We start from the raw sequence: 22,556 nt of genomic DNA on the forward strand, positions 1-22,556 counted from the left end.
ATTCTCAGCGATAAGTTCCTCCTTGGAAGAATGGAATCTCCAAGTTGTAAGAAAGATGGCAAAAGATTGTAGAATAAAAAATTGTCGTGTATATATATATATATATATATATATATATATATATATATATATATTTAAATAAAAATATATCTGGATATAAAAGTATTGGCTAATATTAACGCATTGTTCAGTAACATTTTGTCATGCATTAAAAGAATCTAAAAATAGGCAATTAATTCTTTTCAGCGTACGTTCGCTTAGACATTCCAATAGCAACATTTTTACATCATACACGTTTGTGTAATAAATACGATGATTCTTAACATTCAGAGTGCTATTAGTACATCCAACCGAATTCAACATGCTGCGAACGCGATAAGAAGAATGCGCACAATTACAATATAAATCTGCGATTATATCGATGGTGTTTTAGAACGATGAATCGTCAGGTTTGAATGTACATTGAATAAGTAATGAAGCAGGTGGATGTACAGCGTGGTATCCGATACGAGATTCACGGCTCAGCATTTGCTATCAGCTTGGGGGTGCGCCGATAAACATTTAGCGCTTAGTAAAATTAAAAGAAATAAAGATAGATTTTTTTTCGAAAAGCCTGTGTATATTTAGCGCTTATTTTCCTAGGAGACAGGATAAGGAAGATATAGGACAAAATACACAAGAGATCCGTTTAATCCTTTAACTACAAATATAGGTGTGTATATATCCAGCATAAAGGCATTGCATTTTATTGCAAATACATTTGCAATAAAATCAAGAGGAATTATAAATGAACAACTGATCACATCTCGGTTTTAAGGAACACTTTTATAGAACTAATAACAGAAATAAATAAGCTAGAATAATGTATTAAATTTCTGTTTTGTAACTTGATAATTTCAAAGAAGCTTTTTCACAGATGACTAAAAGATTGAAGAAAACCAATTGTTTCATTCTGTTATGTAACATGTAACATATAATATATCAGATCAACAATTAAATCAATATTAAATAAAAAATTATCGGTTCCATCAATTTAATTTATATCTCACAAAAGACATAATGCTAAGTTTACACATAAGAAAATTAGTTACAGATTAGTATAATATTGTATTTTTGAACGAACAATCTATAACTCGTTTAGCTTGGCAAAGAAACTAGGACCAGAGTTTCTAACTTTCTCCAAATAAATCTTATTGTTTTTGTATAATATTGCAACAGGCGAATAATCATTTTCAATTTGTTTAACAAGTTGACGCGTTTGAGATCCACTTTATAAGTACAAATCCGTGCTGATAGTGAACGCGATCCGGCCGTCATCTCAAAGCCAAATTCAGTTCGGTCATGGCGATCAAATCGGTTCGACAAACTGGAGCGCTACGAATCCTCGTTGACATCCGGCATCGAATCCGCAGGACGAATCCACATGGGGACGATCTCGGATCTCGGACGAGTTCGGACAACAGCAACAGGCCGGTTCACTCATGACGGCTCGGGCTGTCCTGGCTCTCCGAGGTTCCATCCAAACTGATCTCGCCGGTTATCTTATTTAAGCCGTTGCAAAGACGGAGCAGTCGCGACACATCCGGATGTAATTCCGTGTCGTTGACCACGCCATTCGAAATAAGCGCCGAGCACACCTCAGATAGGTCGAGATCGGCCGGCACAACTTGTACGTTACGACCAAATCTATTTTAAGCAAAATTTATTTATTTGTTATTCCGATTTCTTAATAACACACTTTTGTTTATATTTTCGTAACTATTGGTAAATTCGTCGATCTATACAAATTTCATACTCCAATATAATCGTGGAATATGAAGGAAGAAGTAGGTTCTTAAAATAAAAAGGAATACGGAAAAAAAGAATTAGCTACTATAGCAAATTTAGTCGTAAAATATGGATAAAACTAACATTTTTTGCAGCGAGAGCTGTAATTTTGCAACAATAGCAAAATCTTTTTGCAATTATTTCTAAATAGCAAAAGGCTCAGCAAAACTTTAACAAAAGGTTTTGCTATCCTTTTTTCCCGTGAAATTCTATTAATTTCTTTCTGCTTCCAGATTCAAATTTCTCGAAAACAAAATATTGTACTATAAAAGCATTTCGTTTACATTTATTTTCTTCTTATTGAAATAAAATATTATACAGAATCATAAAATATTTTCATTGTGTTATATAGGTACATCAAATTAGGTACTTTTGCATGCCATCACTCGCGTTTAAATTAATATAAAATAATAAGTGTACTAAAAACTCCTTTCTCACAAGTCAAATCCAATATTTAAGCTTTATTTTCTAGAATTCGAGTAATATTAATAAAAAATGATATTTCATACATACTTGTGAACTAATCGATCCTAACTAGTTAGTTTCGAATTTTAAAACGAGTATTTGCAGGATTCGAAATATACTTATAGTACAATGATATATATTTGAAATGTACTAACAATAAGTAATTTCTATTATAAAGAACCAAATCTTTTTTTTTATAAGGAAAGTTTTTACTCGAACTCTAAGAATGAAGTTAGTGCAAAGAATGTGATGTGTAAAGATTTTAAGTAACTTTTATTCTATATTGCTTCCTCATAGAGGAAGCTTTGTTTTTATAAACTTTGTATATGGACCTTTGATCGCATATAAAGCTAGGTCTAATCAACCAAATTTTAAAGAATTATATATGAAATAGGGGTAGAAAAGACCAAAGAAAAAATTCTGTGTTTAGTTTTTTATGCCAATGTGTTCAGAATGTTCTAAAACGTCAGAAAATCGTAATTTTAAAAAATTTCCTTATGTGTGTGTGTGCCAAATTTACCGAAATTTCTATAACTCAAGAACTGATTAACTAAATCTTAAAGAATTATATATGAAATAGGGGTAGAAAAAACTGAACAATATAATAGAATTAATAAAAATTGCTAATAATAAAATGGTTACCAATTTCTATCTAAAAAAATCTACATGATTACTCTAATTTCGCAAGTTTTGAGATATTAAACTTAATTTTTTTTTATGGATAGAGTATCATTAAAGGTAGGTCGGTGTTGAATTTGACAATGATCGGTGAAAGAGTTACCGATTTTTGCCTAAAAAGTGTACAAGTTATACATGTAATCTTATATGTAAAGTATCATTAAAGGAAGGTTGTTTTGAATTTGGCGAAAATTGGTGAAAGGATTTCTGCCTAAAAAATATATAGTGTAGACCGAGGCGAATCGGATTACTAATTAGCACGACAAAACAGCTCGTTTGAAACAAAACACTAACGAAAACTGTCTTAAAACTTATATTGATCCGATTCGCCTTGGTCTACCCTAAATTATTTGAAGGATAGAGTATCATTTTAAAGGAAGATTGTTATTGAATTTGCCGAAGATCGGTGAAGGGATTACCGATTTCTGCTTAAAAAGTGTATAAAATATACATGTAATTTTATACAGAGTATCATTAAAGGAAGGTTGTTTTGAATTTTGCGAGAATCGGTGAAAGGGTTACCGATTTCTGTTTAAAAAATGTGTAAGTTATTTAAAGGATAGAATATCATTTAAGGAAAGTATTGAAATTGGTGAGGATCGGTAAAGGAGTTATCGATTTTTGCTTAAAAAGTTACATGTACAAGTTATACATGTAATTTTATATAGAGTATTATTAAAAGAAGATTGGTATTGAATTTGGCGATAATCGGTAAAAAAAGAGGTTCTTTCTTTATAAAATTTTGAATTTTTTGAGAAATGTTCGTGATTGCTTTAACTTTCGCCAATTTTGAGATATCAGACTATTTATAATTCTATTATATTCTTTAGTCTTTTCTACCCCTATTTTATGTATAATTCTTTAAGTTTTTTGGTTGATTAGATCCAGCTTTATACGCGATCAAAGGTCCATATGCAAAGTCCATATATGGGACCATGTAGCCTGAATTCCCGAAGTCAACATCAATTTGACATTACGTCAATTATAAAACTCTACTTGTGCTACTAAGCTGACCCTTTTTAATTCATAAAAAACTAGGTTAAATTTAAAATTTTAAAAAGTATGCGAATTAGAAACTTGCACATTGCTTCCTCATCATTACAGATCGTTACCATTGCTCCTATTTTATTTTACTCATAAAGCTTTCTCTATGAGGAAGCCAAACTAATAAATACTAATAATTATGCATCAAATAAAATACAAGCTTCCTCATAGAAAAGCTTTGTGAGTAAAATAAAATAAGAGCAATGGTAGCGATCTGTAATAATGAGGAAACAATGTGCAAGTTTTTTTTAATCATATTTTTATTATATTTAATTTTAACGATTAATTATCTAATATTTGTAATAATCAAAAAATAATATACTAAAATAATTGTCGTTTTATACAAGTGTTTTTATTTAAACGAAAAATTACTGGTAAAGTACTCATAAAAGATTCGAACACATATGATTTCGATTCGAGTTTATTTGGAAGTAATACTCTTGTTTTTCGAGATTATACTCACAGAAAATTTGAACCCATTTTGTCCAAATTCGAGTCTACTTGAAAGTACTGCTATTATTTTTCAAAGTGATTATGAAGAATTTGAAACTACGCCAACAAATTCGAATCTATTCGTAAAATAGTTAATCCCATCGTTTATGGCAGTTATTTATCAACAGATATTTATTAATCCATGAAATAAGAGAAAAATCTTTGTTACATCTCGTCAGCGTACATCATCGAATACACGTAGTGGTATGCAAAATGTAATTTTTTATGTACAGTGTGAACAAAGATGCATATGGTTTTGCATTTCTGATATCATAATTCAACATAACTGCAGCGAGACAATAAAAAATTTAAAGTAGAAAAAAGACACCGCTTTAATTTTTTCTTATTTCGCAATTTGATTCTTTTAAAGACAAAACTTTATACCATCAGGAAAATGTTTTGTTTACATTTGTTATTTTCTCCTGTAATCATTGATTATATAACCTCAAAGATAAGTAATTATCCGAAGTCCTTCCTAATTATGCCATATGTCACATTACATAAATTTTTACATGTCGCCACTCGCGTTCGACAATTTTTTGGAAAACTTTTTTTTATAATATTAGATATATAATATATAATTTCGTTTTTGTATATTCCGTCATTTATTTTCAGCAAAAATGGATCATAGTCAATTAAAATTTACCGGTACTTATTAATCCATTAATTTGTTAATTAAAAAGAAAATCTTTGATGTATTTTATAAATCTTGAACGTGCGTGATGAACAAAATAATTTATTTCGATCTACAATGTAAGAAAAAAGACATATGCTCTTTTTGACATTAATATATTTCCGGTGAGAAAATAAAAACTTTAAAACAGAGATAGACCAATGATAATTCTTTAGGATTCTAAACTTTATTTTTATTGAAAACAAAACTTTATAATGTAGGAAAAACGTTTCTTTTTATTTATTTTTATTTATTTTTTCACGTAGAATCCATCAATCAACAACAAATCTCCTTTTGTATTCTCATTCTCAATATCATTGAAGTCACAGGAACGTATTACTCTTTAAAATATCACGGGGTAATTTAGATAAAAGCGAGATAATGCATTAAATATAACTGGGAAAAATGATCGCGTTACACGTGTGTACTGAACTTTCCGGTATCATGACGTAAGAAGAAAGCAACAATGGTCGAATACGAGTCTCTAGTGAATCCGTTATGCCTTTGCGTCACCGTCCATTTCTCTCCTTTAGAGTCTTTTCTGAGAAACGCGGTACAAGTATTACGCGTTGCCGGTATACTTCCCGTCATACTTCTTGTGCGCGTGTCATTTCGGTAATGTTACGATAAATAATAATAACAACGTCGCGTTTGCCTGATACTTCACTCGTTCATATGTTACGCACTACACTTGCGTTTCCGTTGTTTATCATACATAGCGCGAAAATTGCGCGGGCGAAGATTGTTAATATTTTTTGTAATTTCCCAAAAAAGTACGCCACATCACAACTTGGTACGATGCTTTAATATTATTCTCTCGTTTGCTAAGCATCGTTTAAAGATACGAGAATGCACCTAGTAAAAAATTTTCCATATAAAAACATGTATGTAGAATTATATATAAAAATTATGAAATAAGTCCGTATATATTATGTTTTCCTTTTCTTGTATTATCTCTATTTATATATACAAGAAAAATAATAAAAAAAAATATATAATAGTATGATTAAAATAAAAATTTTGCATTGTTTTTCTTAAAAAGTAAAGTTTGAGGAAATGAGAAAAAAATTGCCCATATATAGTATAATCATATATAAATATAGTAATAATATGCAAATATTATTATACATTATTATATATACATGTTATATAATTTAATCACGAGTGTACTTTTTGTAAGAAAAGCAATGCAAAAGTTTTTTTCTAATTATTTTTTCTATATATACGAACAGAAATTATATAAGAGAAAGAAAACATATATGGACAATATGGACATATTCTAAATATAATTATAAATATTTTTTATATTATTTTATATGAAAAATTTTTTACCGGACATTTACAACGCGCATTTACAATTGACATTCGACAAGTGTTCGCCAAGTTACATCTTGATATTAGCTAACAGAAAATGCGATAGGATGATTACCTGATAAAATTGAGATCGTTTCGCCCGCGTTTGAGCAGTTGTTCGCTGTTAATAGCTTTGATGTTAGACCGGCCAAACCTGATGACGATGTCCGGTGACTTCCATCGGGGATGCCTGCTGACCTTCGAATCGGTTTCTCCCTCGAAGACAGAATTATCGACACTGTTGAAGGCAGACTGACTGCGTCCAAACCTGATGAAGGAGGAACCCATAGTGCTGCGTCTCTCTTTAGACTCAGTATCCTCTTTACGCTCGTTGATGCCGTGTCTCTTTATCACGTATTCGAATTCATTTGGTGACTCCTTGAAAATCCTCAAGGTACCGTCGTCCTTCAACGGCGTTAGCACCGAAGATGATACGAGCATCCAATTACAGAGAAATGCCATTGCATTGAAAGCCCAGAATGCAATCTGCAATCAAATGTTGTATCGATAAAATTGCGTTTATATCGCGTGCATAATTGTTCTTAATTTACATATTTTAAAGAACTTGCTCATTACTTTTTTTATATACAGGATGATTCAGAAATGCTTGTACAAACTTTGGGAGTAAGTTCTTCACAGATAAACAAGAAAAAAATGTCATATACACATATGTCCGGAAATGCTTAGTTTACGAGTTATAATCGAAAAATTACATTTTAGGCCTGCATGTTCGCCTGACCTACATCTATTTGATTTTTATCTGTGGAGACACTTAAAAGCCCTAGTTTATGCAACTAAAGTTATAAATAAAGAGACGCTTCACCAATGCATCGTAGATGCCTGCAAAATCATCTGTAACTTACATAGGATCTTTAACAAGGTGCGACAGTCTATAATATGATCCGACGTGTCCATATGCGTGCATTGAAGTAGGTGGATGATATTTTGAGCATTTGTTATGAACTATAAGTAAACAAACAATTGAACTGAAGATGTATTACTATTACATGGGTCATGTGTCATTGTAGATGTCTTCTGCCAGTTTTTGTCGAAATCTTTACTTATTACTTATTATAAACCAGGCATTTCCTTATTGTAAACCGGAGATATGTGTATATGACATTCTTTTCTTGTTTATTTGTGGAAAACTCACCCCCAAAGTTTATACAAGTATTTCTGAATCATCCTGTATTATATTGATATTCCATAATCATATATTTAATAAAATTTGTAATTTTTTACTTTTACTAACAGATTATTTAATTTGGTTATCTTTTGGTTCTCTGAGGCTTAGTTTGTAAAAAACATTTTTTTTAATTTTTTGAAAATTGTAGATAGGTTTCGCTATTTTTCGTAAAAAAAGAACATAGATTAAAATCAAATTTTAAGGATAAATATATATTCTTTGATTAATTTGATAAATATATAGTTTTTTACGCGGGCGCGCACATATACATGTTTATTTAAACGGAAGTATAGACAATACCGATAATAAAATAAGTAACTTTAAGCAAATGCAAGTAATATTTATAATCGAGTGTAAGTTATATTAGAAAAATCGATTGTATTTTATATGAACGTCATAGACTTATAACGATATGTTAATTAAATTAGCAAAATTTTGACGTAACAAATTAACTTCTATTTTTGAGAAAGTTTAAGAAAACTTCCAGAAACAGTCTACACAGTGCATCACAATATCACAATATTCTACTATACAAAAAAAATAATTAAACAAGATAGTAAAAATAAAATATATTACATTATATATAAAAAACAAAGGTTCCTCTATGAGGAAGCAACATAAGTAGAAACTACATTAATATCCATAATCCCAAGTATAAAGCAGATTATAAATTTACAGAGTTGCTAAGTAACTTAACTAGTAATGTGTAATTGATTTGTCGAAATCGACTAGAATTACGAAGTGCAACAGGAGCGACGTGTCGTCCAACGCGCGCGTGCGTCACACAATAAATTATATCGATGCCTTATTATCTATATTAATATCCTGTTTAACAATACCACGGCGTACTGAGCAAGATTAATGCGGTGCCTTATATTACTTTAATTAACCCTGTACGCGACTGCCCTTCATAATCACGTCATCGCCCACAAACTTGTTACGTGTATTGTTAAAAACCTGCAGATTTACCACGTCTTAAGAGCAACGAGTATTAATGTAAACGTAGATGGGCGGACTCTCTTAATTAACTGACTTTTATTGTTACTTCACGCAGATTGCATTGTATCATTATTAATACTCAGGTTCTTTTATACGCTGATCACATCGCGTTACGTTATATTGGACGCGTGGCGTTATCGTCTTAACTATTAATCGCAGATTCTTTAATTACCTTGAGGTTAATATTTCTACTAAATAAAAATATTTCCATTATTGTGTTTTCTTGTCTTTATGTTTCTGTTTTCTTAAAAGATTTTACTAAAAACTTTACTGAAAATAATATTTAATGCACGTAAGAGAATTTTAAGTTTAGAGATTTTTTCCTATAAATATTATATTAAAATTATGCATATTTACATTAATTTAAAATAAATTTTAATAATTTTATGATTTTCAACTTTGATTATTGTTAGATGTTAAAAATTGTGAAAAATCGTAATAAGCGATAATCTTCAATCATTTTAATATAGAAAGAATCGAATTGTTTAAAGAATCTGCCGTTATATGTTTTATTAAAATATTAATGTATCCCAAAAATTTGCATTTTTGTTGCCCAAAACATTATTATATTATTATTATTCTCTGAAATACAAAACAAATACATTTTGAAAGAAAATTGAATTAAGTTAATATCATGAAAAAAATTTCGTGTATCAATCCTTATCACGCCACTTACGCAATTTTATCCCTCGAGAATGGGCTTTGATGAAGATGTCCTTCTACCTTGCCGTTTTTAAAACAAAAATAGAATGTAACAGCCAACATTGTTATCAAATTTATTTTGTAAATTAGTAAATTAATACTGCTAAATCCTGCTAAAGTTAGTGTCATGAAAATGTTCAGAAAAAAACAAGAAGACACCACGGTAAATCCGACCGAGAGGATTAAGTCGGTAAATTTATGGAAACTGAAAAAGAACATACGAGATTCGCTACGTCACTTCAACGGCGAGAAAATATGAGTTCACGCAATAGCCACACGTTTGAATGAAAATGGAAATTAGCTGAAATAATAGGAAAGTATATCTTGCTATATTAAGACTAATATTACGCAAACGCAAGAAATCACGTAGAGAGACAACAAAGGATTTACCATGAAGACTGATGATAAACTCGGTGACATGGGAAATCCACCACCTTTGTAGAATCTTTCTGCGCGTTGACAACCGTTTTCATTTTCAATGAAATTTTCGAAAATGCAAAAGTACTCATACTCATATTACGTCGCTATAATACTTGTTTTATCAAATAAAGTCGAAATATAAAATAACTTTAGATTATTTTAGAAACAATTTTTCCGAAGTAGAAATTTAGAAATTATTTTAGGAACAATTATTCCGAATAATCAATTTGAATCATTTTAATTGCGCTAATTTTTTCTAGAAGAAAGTTTTTCAATTTCTTTTATAGAATTATTGAATTGCTCTAACGTCATTTAAAACAAAATTTAAAAAAAAAACTTGAACCTTTCAGCCGATTTAATAGTTCGGGAAAATATATTTTCTGACACATACATATATTTATACAAAAATCGTTTATTGTTTAGTAACGGAAATAAAATAAAATTTTGAAATTTTGAAATCTCTCTCTTCTTATGTTCCTAACATATGAAATATTTTCTACGTTTAAATTAAATTATACAAAATATCATTTATCAACATTCGTAAATTATTAATTAACAAAATAATTATAATCCACGTAAAATAAAATAACATTAAGTTAAATATTCACAACTTGATACATAATATGCGGTTAGTAAGACAATATCTTTTTTTTCATTTTGATCGATATTACCAAGTATAAAATGAGCGAAGATTGTTCGATCGCTCGCTAACGCTTCTTGTTCATCATTAATCAGCACTCGATTGAAGCGACAGATCGGACAGATCGTTGCTAATCCGCACAAGATCATCATGAGAGTTTAATTTACGTAACAATCACCGCACGTCTCGGAAAACACACTCACTCCACAATAACGACAACGACAAAGCACTCACCATTTTGTCGACTGCTTTTCGACTTCTTGATGCGCAGGGCGACCGGGAGACAAAATTGCGGAGATAAGTAGTGTCCAAGTAGAAAGAACGTAATGCGACGAATAGCAGGCGGCGTGGTTTGCGGCGTGGTTTGGTGGCGGTTGGTGGTGGAATGGGTGTCCGGGGTTGGCGATGACACCCTTTATATAGAGGCACCCTCGGTGCGCATATTTCCCTCCTTCCCTCCCCTCCTCATTCTTGTCTTCTCTCACCGTGCCGCGAGGAGATGGTCTCACCTGAGTTATGATTGGTCGGAGTGCACAACACGATACCTCTACATTATTTTGATTCAATTACACCATCACCACCGGCTACCGACCTACGTAATCTCCTTTATTATTTATGACTCTCAGCAAATAATAATCATAGGGGCGGATGCGAGAAGAAGATCCTCCTTCGCTGCCGTCATCGGCAACAATGTCGACGCTGATCTCCCCGACTTTCCTTCTTTTTCCGTCTATCTATCTCGGCTGTCTATCCATCGCACAGAAACAACAACGACGCCGAGATAACCAACCCTTTGCTCGCGATACTAGCCCTCTACGTCATGTATGTCGCTGTTTGATCGACCTGTTTCGCAAAAATCGAATAAAACGCAACAGGTACGGTCTGTCAATGAAGAGCGTTACCAACGCGTATATTACGATAAATATTTATTATACCAATCTCAAAATGCATACATGTATAGTGCTATTTTATATTAAAAATTTGTCCAGTCGTCACCGCTGTTGATAATTGCCTAGCATCTCCGAAGCATGCATACTTTGTATTCCACGAAGCTTGAGCTTTAGGTTTGCCTAAACACTTTTGAATAGATTCGCATCGGGCGACTATAACGGCCAATCCAATAGATCGATGTCGTTTTCTTCTTTTCACTGCGCAAAGCCTACTCCGATGTTTCGGATCGTTATCTTTGAAGATCCAGATTTTAATTTTTTCGCTCAAACATATTTTTTGCAGATGATAATAAAGCCTTTTCGTAAATTGTGAGCATTTTTTTGGCATTTAAATTGTCTGTAAATAAATATAATGTGCCAACACCATGCTTTGAAAAGTCCCAAACTAGCGAGATGTATCCAAAAGAAAGCTTTTCCGGTGAAAATTATATTGTTCCAATCACGATCGATATTTTTTTTGTTTAAGCGAGTCTCTTTTTTACATGTTTTTCAGACAATAGAGGGTACTCCGCCATTTAAGATTATCAGCACGCAAACGGTTTCGAATAATTTCGTACGATATATCTGTACTCTTTTTCTTTAATTTGGCTTGTCCTTTACGCAATGTTAAAGGATTCTTAGTATAAGAATCGCCATAATGTTTATCCTCTCTTTTTGTTGTTTTTTTACATCCGATAAATCATCGATCCTTTTTGTCTTCACTCACTTATTTACATACAAACGCCTTCGACTTCTTCATATACTTGGCACTGGCTGTTAGCGACATTTTTAATCCTTTCGGATGTGTACAAGAAAACACGGCTTCGAAACGCTTTGCGTACGCGGCATTCACGATAAATATGACGTTCTCGCGCTAAAGTTTGGCAAAAACTAACTTTTTGTATAATGCGTCGTAAAGAAGGACCCCCCCTCTCCCACTACCTAGTATTTCGAGAATTTTTGTGTAATGTTTGATAAAAGTTATGTCGATCACGCTCTTGTTTGGCGCACTTTAAAGCGCTCTTTTTTCCAATGATCCAACTATTTTTGCATGATTTCTTCTCATGAGGATGCGATAGCGGTAGAAGAATGATGAAAAAAATACGTCTGTGTCGTCGATTACGAATACACGACGGGGAAACTTCGCGGTAGGAGTAAAGTCACGGCGACATTTGATTTACGTCGACTTAATTTTTTGAGTAACGATTTATACACCGGGGAAGTTGGAATAGTTCCCGGAAGCACGTAAAATGCATTACGCGCGAAGTTGTTTCCGCTAAACTAATTTGACAGATTCTGAGTTCGGAGTGAGAAATACGTCAGAGTTTTTAACTTTTAACGTGCTCACGCATATGTAAAAGATATATACTTTGCAATGAACTCCGTGAAATCATCTTTTTTTTGTATTTTTATATACGACTGTCCGATACGCGAAGGTGAACCAAAAAACAATGCTTGTAAAAGTTATGTATTTAACACATTACACATGCACGTGCGCGCGCGCGCTCACACACACACACACAGCAGCATGCAGTAGCATTGTGCGCGCGATGGTTGCAATAATTGCATATCATTCTCCCAGCAAATTAATATTAGTTTTGATTAACGTTGTATTGGTTTGGTAAAAATATTAGTTTTATTTATAAATTTTTCTACAAATAATTTAAAATCTTTTTTAACCGTTTATCTTGTTTAGGCTCATTGTGTTGCTTTATTTTATTTTATTTATTTATTAGAACCTCTGTACGATGTATTGCTTTCTTTTGCTTGGTTTACAATAATCATACAAAATTTACATTTTTTTTAAGATAAGTTTTGTATCATCTCTTTTTTACATATATTGCATGCTTTTTTTAAATATGTATTTATATATTTTAGATGATTATGTATGCTGGATATGCAACGAAGCTCTTCATTTTTATTTTCCATCAATTTTTTTTTTATTCACATCGTCTTATTATATATTAAATTATATAATAAAGATATTTGTTGAGTAAGGGCAGGAACACAATACAAAGGAATAGATTTTTAACCTATCGGAAGCCGTGTATCAATGCATTCTGTTCCTATTCCCTGTTCCTATTGACTGTACCTTTGTATTGTGTTCCGGCCTTAACTGAATACATATTAAATCGTAGTTGTATGATATTTAATAACTGTAGTTGTATAGACTATAAGTTGGTACAAGTAAACCGATGCAAATTAAAAAAAGAGAGCTTTACTGTGTCCAAAATATATGTTTAATGCGTGTCGGATATTGATTTTAATATTAAGAAATATTAGATACATTTATATCCTAAAATCTTACTTTTTATCTTATTTTGAACGTATGTAATTGAAAGCGATTTTCAACAATTTGTGACCTACTGGAAAAATATAACTTGAATACATAAATAAACGTTGAATATTTTATTTGAGAGAAAACTTTGATGATAATCTATTAGAAAAGCGGTGGTGTCTCATATCCTACTGTTACCTGTAGATCTCAATGTATAATCTCTCGACTTGAATGATTGCTCATCAATATATTATATTTCATATTTTTTATAGCCAATTTTCTCTTTTTTGGGGCAGAAATATATATAAAATATATATATATATATATAAATATATATATCAATATATATAATATTATATACATTTATATTATAATTAATATATTTATGTTATAATTAATATATTTATATTATAATTAATATATAATAATATAATATTTCAATATTTGGACATCTTAATAGAGATATTAAGATTTACTTTTTCTCGTTGACTGCTTCATTCTAATTCAGTATTAATGTAAAACTGAAAGTGCAGAGAACTAGACATTATTATGCGAAGCCAAAATCTGCGATCTCAGAGAAAATAAATCGACAAAAAGCATGACAGTTTAGATTAATTGTAAGTAGTAAAATGTTACCAAATAATTCGCAAGGATGATAAATTTCAAGTCGAGCTCCGTGCAGCGGCGATGCTATGTCGACGAGCTGATCCAACTCGTGGTGTCTTCTAACAAATCAAATGTCAGCTGAAAATTTTTCTATTTCTTAATTTAAAATTTTAGACTTTGGGATGGAATATCTTAACATAGAAGACACATAGAGCAAAAGTAAAGACAGTTTTGTTATATGATATGAACGAAACGAATTGATCGAGTGATCCCCAGAAACGCATCGGTTTAGCCGTTAGTTAAACGATAAATCTTTCCTGCGATTAACTAGTTGAGCAGCGTAAGTATAGCGCCCTTGTTTTGCGCGTACCTACTACTGTGTCTCTTAATAATTGCAATGTATGTAAAACAAAATGTAACTAAATCTTTTATTTTTCATTTATATTGAAGTGTTTTATTCATAAGCTGTCTGAGTCCCTTCTGTTTGTCAGATTCTAACTATTATTTCTATTTCTATTATATTACAGATTATGATGAGCGAAAATTTTACTTGGATTTTCTCGTAGAAAGTTACACTGCATTTTTACCATACAATTTAAATGTATTCCTATCAATGGCTTGTCAGAAAACGTGAAATTATTTTATTTTATCTTTTTATTTTACCGCATTGCTAGAGGTGACTCAAACCAAAGCCGAAATGTCCCATATATACACTGTTGAAAACAAAGATCCTGTGTGTTAAAAAAAGTCCTTGTTAAAATTTTTGTGTAAAATAATCAACACATACGTGTGTAGATTTAACATATGCCTGCTATGTTAATTGAATTTTACAAATTCAAAATGTAAAATAATTAATATAATTTAACTTAAAAAATATGTTAAAGTAACACAATTTGAACGTATTTATTAAATGTGTTAAAATTTACAGAAAAAGAATGTTGATTTTACTCTATAAAAGAAGTAGGAATAAAAATTTACAGAAATAGAGTGTTTTATCTTACAATCTCAACTTTAACATAAAAGTTATGTTAATTGTACACATAATTAACTTCAAATTACGATCAGAATTACATTTTCTTTCTGTTGAAATATTTTAACATAATATCAGTGTTACCACTTAACACGTACATCTATATTATGTTAAATTAACACAAAAATTTGAGTAAACCGTTTTGGACATGTGATTTATGTTATATTTAACACAAATTTTCCAACAGTGTATAATTATGTATTCTATTAATAAGATATATAATTAAAGATTGTTATAATATGTTAATTTACGCACTATTGACCGCATTGTACATACACTCAAAGCTCACTTTTTTTGCTTGTTATTTATTTAAAATAAAATGATTTTCTCTAATGTATATAAACAAAGTGTGAATTGTAATAATAACATACAGAGTATACTGTAAAATTATAAATAAATATATATTTATTTCAAAATATTCAAGATTTTTAAAAATACTTTTTTATTTCGTACATTTGAAATAATTTAAAATTTTTCTCATCATATATTTGAATTGATTCAATATGATTGGAGTCTATCGATCACTGCTATTTCTATTCTACGATTAAAGTAATAGCTTACATGGACGGAGCGTTATACATACATGCCGTCCTGTTCTCGAGTTATATTACTGTCGTAAAGCAACAAGCTGTAATTTGTTTTTTAGTTGAAAGATATTAAACATGTAAAATTATAAGAAGATGACGATGCACGCGCAATATGGTAAGATATACTGTATGGCGCAAAGAATATAGCGAATAGCTGGCTATTAGGTAAAATTTTTGCTTAAATAAAAATTTGTTAAAGCCAAAAGTGCAGGGCACACAAATGGGTTCTATCAGAATACTTTTATAAAAAATATCAATATTTATTTTGCAAATAGGATAAGATGCATGGTTTGCGTTATAAAATATGAATATTTAAATAATATATTTATTTTGACAATTGTATATCATTTTTTGTATTAGCATTTGTACCATACAATAAGTAATTAATAATTAAAAGAATTTATTAAATATTTATAACATATAATAAGTAATTAATAATTACTTATTATATGTTATAAATATTTAATAAATTCTCTTTACTGATTCTCATCTAAGTCGAATATAAATATCAAGGTCTCAGGGTCATATTTACAACGTTTTGAAGAAACTGATGTCCTTTTAATGTCAAATTCTTTATCCAATTTAAAGTTCGTTTTTCCTAAAATAACGAGACACTAATTATTTTCGAGTTATAAGCAATTAAAAACAGAAGATTTCTTGCAAACTGAGCTTCAAAAGAAAGCAACGGATAATAGAAATACATACAATTTTCAGCAAATTTCAGATAAAGTTTATTGTAATAAAATTTCAATTTTATAAGCTTAATTATAGAAACACATAATGTTAGAAATTAGAAAGTTCTACAAAAGATAAATGATAACTTTCTTTAATATTTCCGCCAAGAAAAAATTAATTTAAAATTGATCACATCTGATCTTTTTGAAAAACATTCTTATAGAAAAACAGCTCTCTTATATTAAACATAAAACATAATTGCAAAATAACAACTGTGCTGCAAACAACACGTAGAACTACGTCAACTGTCACTATTTTATGTTAAAGTATTCAGCGAAGAAAAGTAAACGTAGGGCTACGTCAACTGTCACTGTTATTTAGCGAAAGACAGTTAACGTAGCCCTACGTCTACTTTCCTTCGCTGAATTACTTTAACATGAAATAGTGACAGTTGACGTAGTTCTACGTGTTGTTTGCAGCACAGTTGTTACTGTGCCCGTTTATTTTTTTAGTTTTCGAGTTATAAGGTTTTTTGGTTTAAACAATGGTAAAGTAAATAAAACAATTTTTATTAATTCCATTATATTCTTCAGTTTTTTTCTACCCCTATTTCATATATAATTCTTTAAAATTTAGTTAATTAATTTTTGAGTTATAGAAGTTTTGGTAAGTTTGGCTGTTTTTTTAAATAGAAATCGGTAACCCCTTTAATATTTGCAATTTTGAATTTTTTTTTTAATGCGATATTTTGACGTTTTAGAACATAGGAAACACATTGGCATCGAAAACTACGCAATCGGTTTAAAAAAAATCGATATAAAAAAATTAACCCCACCACCGCCATTCCCGAAAAATTCTACTTCTGTTTCATATATAATTCTTGAAAATTCGGTTTATTAACAAATGAGTAATTCGCGGGAAACGTTGCAAAAAAAAATTGATAACCCCTTTTGAAGACTTTATAGACTTTAGAGAGAAAATGAGAATATATAAGCTATCAAATGACAACTTATTTATTACTCTACAATTATTATTTTCGAAAATATAACAAAATAACAAAAATCGTTAACCCCTTTATTATTAGCAATTTTGCATTTTTTTAATGCGATATTTCGACGTTTTAGAATATAAGAAACACATTGGCATCGAAAACTACGCAACCGGTTTAAAAAAATCGGTATCAAAAAATTAAACCCACCACCGCCATTTCCAGAAAATTCTACCTCTGTTTCATAATTCTTGAAAATTCGGTTTATTAACAAATGAGTAGTTCACGGAAAACGTTGCAAGAAAAAAATCGGTAACTCTTTTTGGAGACTTTATAGACTTTAGAGAGAAAATGTGACTATATAAGCTATCAAATGACAACTTATTTATTACTTTACGATTATTATTTTCGAAAATATAACATAAAACTACACAACCGGTTTAAAAAAAATCGGTATCAAAAAATTAACCTCACCACCGCGTCATTCCCGGAAAATTCTACCCCTACTTCATACACAATACTTTAAAATTCGGTCTATTAACGAATGAGTAGTTCACAGTCAGACAGACATACAGACAGACGTCAGGTTCTTGTAATAATTCCATTTCAAGAAAATCGGTTATAAATAGAAAGTTCGGTCTTGTTTTATCATAAATGGGACTTCTTAAGCTTTAAAATAAGATGTCATTTATTATTCTACGATTATTAGTTTTGAAAATATAAACGTTCAAAGTGTGACATGTTTTTGTTGCATCGTGAAAATTTTGATCGTTTTGAGCATTGGGTTTTGAATTATAATCTGTTATAAAAAAAGCGTTTCATATGAATTCATGTTTTCTCTTGTAAAGTAAAGTATATGAGATACAAGTTATGCATATATGTATTAGTTATCATTTAGGTGAAAGAGCTTGCCTACGCAAAAGGAGATCGGTGCCGTCGTACACCGTTGCATAAGCTCGTATTCAAGTTTAATATTAGTGTAAAGATCGTCTCTCTATTGCCGACATGCGCAGACTGTTGCATAAACGCACGTAATTCATACTTGTTACTGCAGGATGTAACGGGAGTACTACATATGCTACCAATTTGCATCAGCAGAAGTTTCTCTTTGATAGCACTTATTTCAATAATATTTCCGATACTATTTTTGTAGGACGTCTCTTATTGCACTATTTTCTCGCTCAAATTGTTTTTCCTAAAGAAACTGTTTTTTTTAGCGATATCCTACTTTCAATCATCTTCTCATAATATTTAGTTTTTATAAAACAAAATACGTATACACATTACACATGTAACGATTTTATACCTTTTTAAATCCTAATTTGCGAGATATGCCCATATTACTTTTATAATCATTAAATAACTTCAAGAACTAAAAATTATTACGCAGTATGGGTTATTTTTATATATTTTGGCTACAAAAAGATATTAAATTTTATATTATCCTCAATTTAATACTTAATGTTATGTAAATAAATACATATAAAGAAATGTATATCTTCTATTTCTGTTTATTCCTTACAAGTAAACTTCTATATTTAAAATTGTTAGTTAATAGCGATTTTAACCACATTTTCCGCTTAAAATATGTGATTTCAATTTATCTTTTAATTCAACACTGTACACAGATTTTTATACAAACGAACAAAAGAAAATAAATAATTTTTTGCGGGAATTAAAGATTCAATTCAAATTTCTTTAAATAAATGTTCTCTTCTGTGTTCGTCCCGCGGTTTTGGCGTTTCAAGCAAACAGTAATTTGCATAATACTTAATTCAATTGCGCGGTATAGGAAAAAATTATAGGGAGCATTTATTGTGACAAAGAATAATAAGTAGTAGCGGTTGTAATATCAAGATACATTAATGTAAGTACTTTGATTTTCTACCAAAGTTAAATTAGTTTTTTTTGTTACGAAAATGTTGTAATGTGCCTTAATTGCTCTGATATCCAAAATACCAGAATTGTTTCTCATTTATTTGTAAGTTTTTCGAGAAAACTAAGCGCTAATTAAATATCTCGTAATGGTACAAACTATGTATAATAATTAATTTATTGTGTTATTTCTCAATTTTGTTTATATCAATAATGTTTCAAAAATATTTTTTATTCATTGTGTTTTATATTATTATTTAATCCACCTTCTCTATTACATACATAAATATAGATAACAATTTTATTACTTTATGAATTTTCAGTGTTTGATAGATTTTGGAACAATTTAAAGAAATATTTCCAAGATATATTTTTTAAAACTTCTAAAACTTTCCAATTACGAATAATATTGGAAATAATTCAAAACACTTTACATGATTAAATTATTTGAAAACCTTTGAATTAAGAATCCGAACGCGCCCATCATTGATTATAATTATTTTCTTTTCATTTGCAATTACTGTCTTATACAATATAATTTATAATATGTCATAAGCTTCTTTCCCTCTCTTTTTCTTTACACCAAAGAAAGTAGATAACACGTGTTATATTTTTAAGCAGTTAAAAAAATTAAATTTAACTTTATTCAAATTTTAATTTCACAGTTTATTGCAAAAATGTGTATGATTAAAAATTGGAAGGAATGTAACAAATGACAACATTTTATAATATTACTACTGAAGAAAAAATTATTTTATATTTGACTGAGAAGATTTTGTGATTAAAAGTACTATCTGATAAGAATTTCGCGATAACTTTTGTTTTGGAAAAACAGAAAAATCGTCGAAATAAAAAGAAGTAAGAATAGAAATTATTGCAGAGTTATCGATACAATTGAAAAAGTTTGAGCTAATTAAATAATATAGAAGTATCTACGACGGTGTAAAGAGGTCAAAGTCATTGCGTTTCATTGATCAGCGGTAGGCGACGAAATGTCTATTCAACAGGTTGTTAACTACTTAAAATCTATGGTAGCCCCTTCTTGCCACTCTTGTCTGTGACGATACCGACGTATCGTGATTCTCACGTAGTCAGTGTCAACTCGACGACGGTTCGCACTTCAACTCGCAATGCGGCTTTCTTGCACTGTCTACACAGCGATCACGCTTATTTTATTCAGCAACATAGTGTATGCGAGCAGCTCAGAAAGTAAGTGACAGCGAGTATCGCGCGAGGCGCTCCTGGATTCTATCTAAGGTTCTTGTTGTGTATTACGTGCCATAGAACATTTTCACAAAACGTGGTCAAACAGTTTAGAAAGTATAAAGTTATAGATTCTGTATTCCTACTAATTTAATTATTAATACACACTCTATTCGTTGCTTGTAATATGTATATTTCCTTGGAAAGTAAGCCATCATAGTTATACCCGTAATCTTCCAGTTTAAAGTAAATATTGGAACAATTAATTCTTTTAATCGTGTAACATATTGATATAAAATTCAAAAATATTTAGGTACAATGTATAATTATTTAGAAATGTTTTGTTATATAAAGATTGATTGAAAAATGTTAACCAATAAATTAAGGAGCATTAATATACTGCAGGAAAAAGATATTAAGATTTAAAGAATGTTTTTTAAATTTTATTATTTACATTTTAATATTTTTAATTTTACTGGTGTTTCTACATAAATTATGATATCAGAAAATTGAACCGATCGTATAAATTGAAAATTTTTATACATAAATTCAGTTTTTTTATGAGTTAGTGCGTTGTGTTATGAATTATAGTATATGAGTTTACTTTTTATATCATCATATTTTGATATAAAAAAAAACATAATATGAACAAAGCGCAATATTATTGTGCAATCTATTTCATTTAAATATTCGAGTGTGTGTGTACATACACACACACACACACACACACACACACACACACACACACACACACATTTAATAAGATCAGAGGAGACTAGATACATTTTTAGACAATTTTTATAGACATTATAAATTTATAAGATTAAATAAAGGTAAAAAATAAATAAAAGAAAACATTACACTACTGCAATATAATTTTATTGTGTTGTATTTTAATTGATTAATATAATTATGTAACGTATACTGATATAGTATCATCAATTGACGATTTATAATAATAATAATAATAATAATAATAATATTTATTTAACTTCGGCTGCTGCCAAGAAGTGGACTTGGTTTACAATAAGTTTTTTAACACACATCTATCCGCACATTGCCCGTCAATCACAACAATTTTGACGGGATCATTCCTCACGCTAAAGCTCGCCATTATTTATGACTACTGCTCTCGCCTATCTTTTCTCATCTCCGCTTCTATAATTGATGATTTATATATAATTTTAGATAAAAAATTGTTTACCGGGTAATGATACATAATATTTAAATAAACAAATAAAACAAGAAATATTATTGCTACAAGAGCATCATCTATGCTTCATTAGCAATATTTAAATTATTGCAATATTTGTAATTATTGCAAAATATTGCCCACGATAATTCTATAGGTATAATCATAGATTGATTCGACATGTCTCAGACAACTGGGAGCTATAGTATTCATCCCGTCAACTTGTCGGTTATTTTGTGCGATACTTTAATGTACGCGTAAACAAAAACATCGATAAATGTCGTCGACACATAGAATGTCACCATTAACTCACCAGTAATTTATACGGTTTATATAATATTTTTTTCAGTTTCTAAAATATCATCACATCACATGTCCATATATTATACAATAGCATTGTAATTTGATCTCATTGAAGTTGTATCGACAAAATATACCTACGGCAATAGAAATATTCCCTGTCGACCGACGTTCACGCTTCCTTATTTACCAGCGGCTGCAGATTGTCATCATTTATCCACTTGTACTGTCATTCAAAGCGAATCAAGGGAATGAAAGCGTCCTAGTATTTTAAAATATACACGAATCATTCGCTTTCAATAATGTTATACATTTGCAAAATAATAATAATAATAATAATAATAATAATGATGATGATGATGATGACGATGATGATGATGATGATGATGATGATGATGATGATGATGATGATGA

General features: G+C 30.1%; 2 protein-coding genes across 2 annotated transcripts in view; one reads left to right on the forward strand and one right to left on the reverse strand.

Annotated features, from left to right (window-relative positions):
• Positions 1-672: 672 nt before the first annotated feature.
• Positions 673-11,520, reverse strand: LOC112461772 (FMRFamide-related peptides-like). The gene is made up of 3 exons (XM_025027150.1): positions 10,714-11,520; positions 6,609-7,018; positions 673-1,686 (listed from the first exon to the last, which is right to left on the reverse strand). Exons 1-3 carry the CDS (start codon positions 10,714-10,716, stop codon positions 1,476-1,478), a joined length of 624 nt encoding a protein of 207 aa, XP_024882918.1. The 5' UTR covers positions 10,717-11,520; the 3' UTR covers positions 673-1,475.
• A 9,001-nt stretch (positions 11,521-20,521) lies between these two features.
• The window catches only part of LOC112461770 (acetylcholine receptor subunit alpha-like 1), a 42,929-nt gene continuing 40,894 nt past the window's right edge, over positions 20,522-22,556 (forward strand). Inside the window, exon 1 of the mRNA XM_025027148.1 lies at positions 20,522-20,656. Within this exon, the coding sequence (XP_024882916.1) occupies positions 20,578-20,656 (79 nt within the window). The 5' untranslated portion in view covers positions 20,522-20,577. The remainder of the gene's footprint in view (positions 20,657-22,556) is intronic.

This window comes from Temnothorax curvispinosus, unplaced genomic scaffold (genome assembly GCF_003070985.1).
Source record: "Temnothorax curvispinosus isolate PA1 unplaced genomic scaffold, ASM307098v1 QBEX01011751.1, whole genome shotgun sequence".
Taxonomy (NCBI): Eukaryota; Metazoa; Arthropoda; class Insecta; order Hymenoptera; family Formicidae; genus Temnothorax; species Temnothorax curvispinosus.

Coding starts and splice junctions, on each gene's coding strand:
- LOC112461772 (XM_025027150.1), bottom strand. Junction 1,687..6,608: donor AACGATCTCAATTTTATCAG/GTAATCATCCTA, acceptor TGCTTAAAATAG/ATTTGGTCGTAACGTACAAG.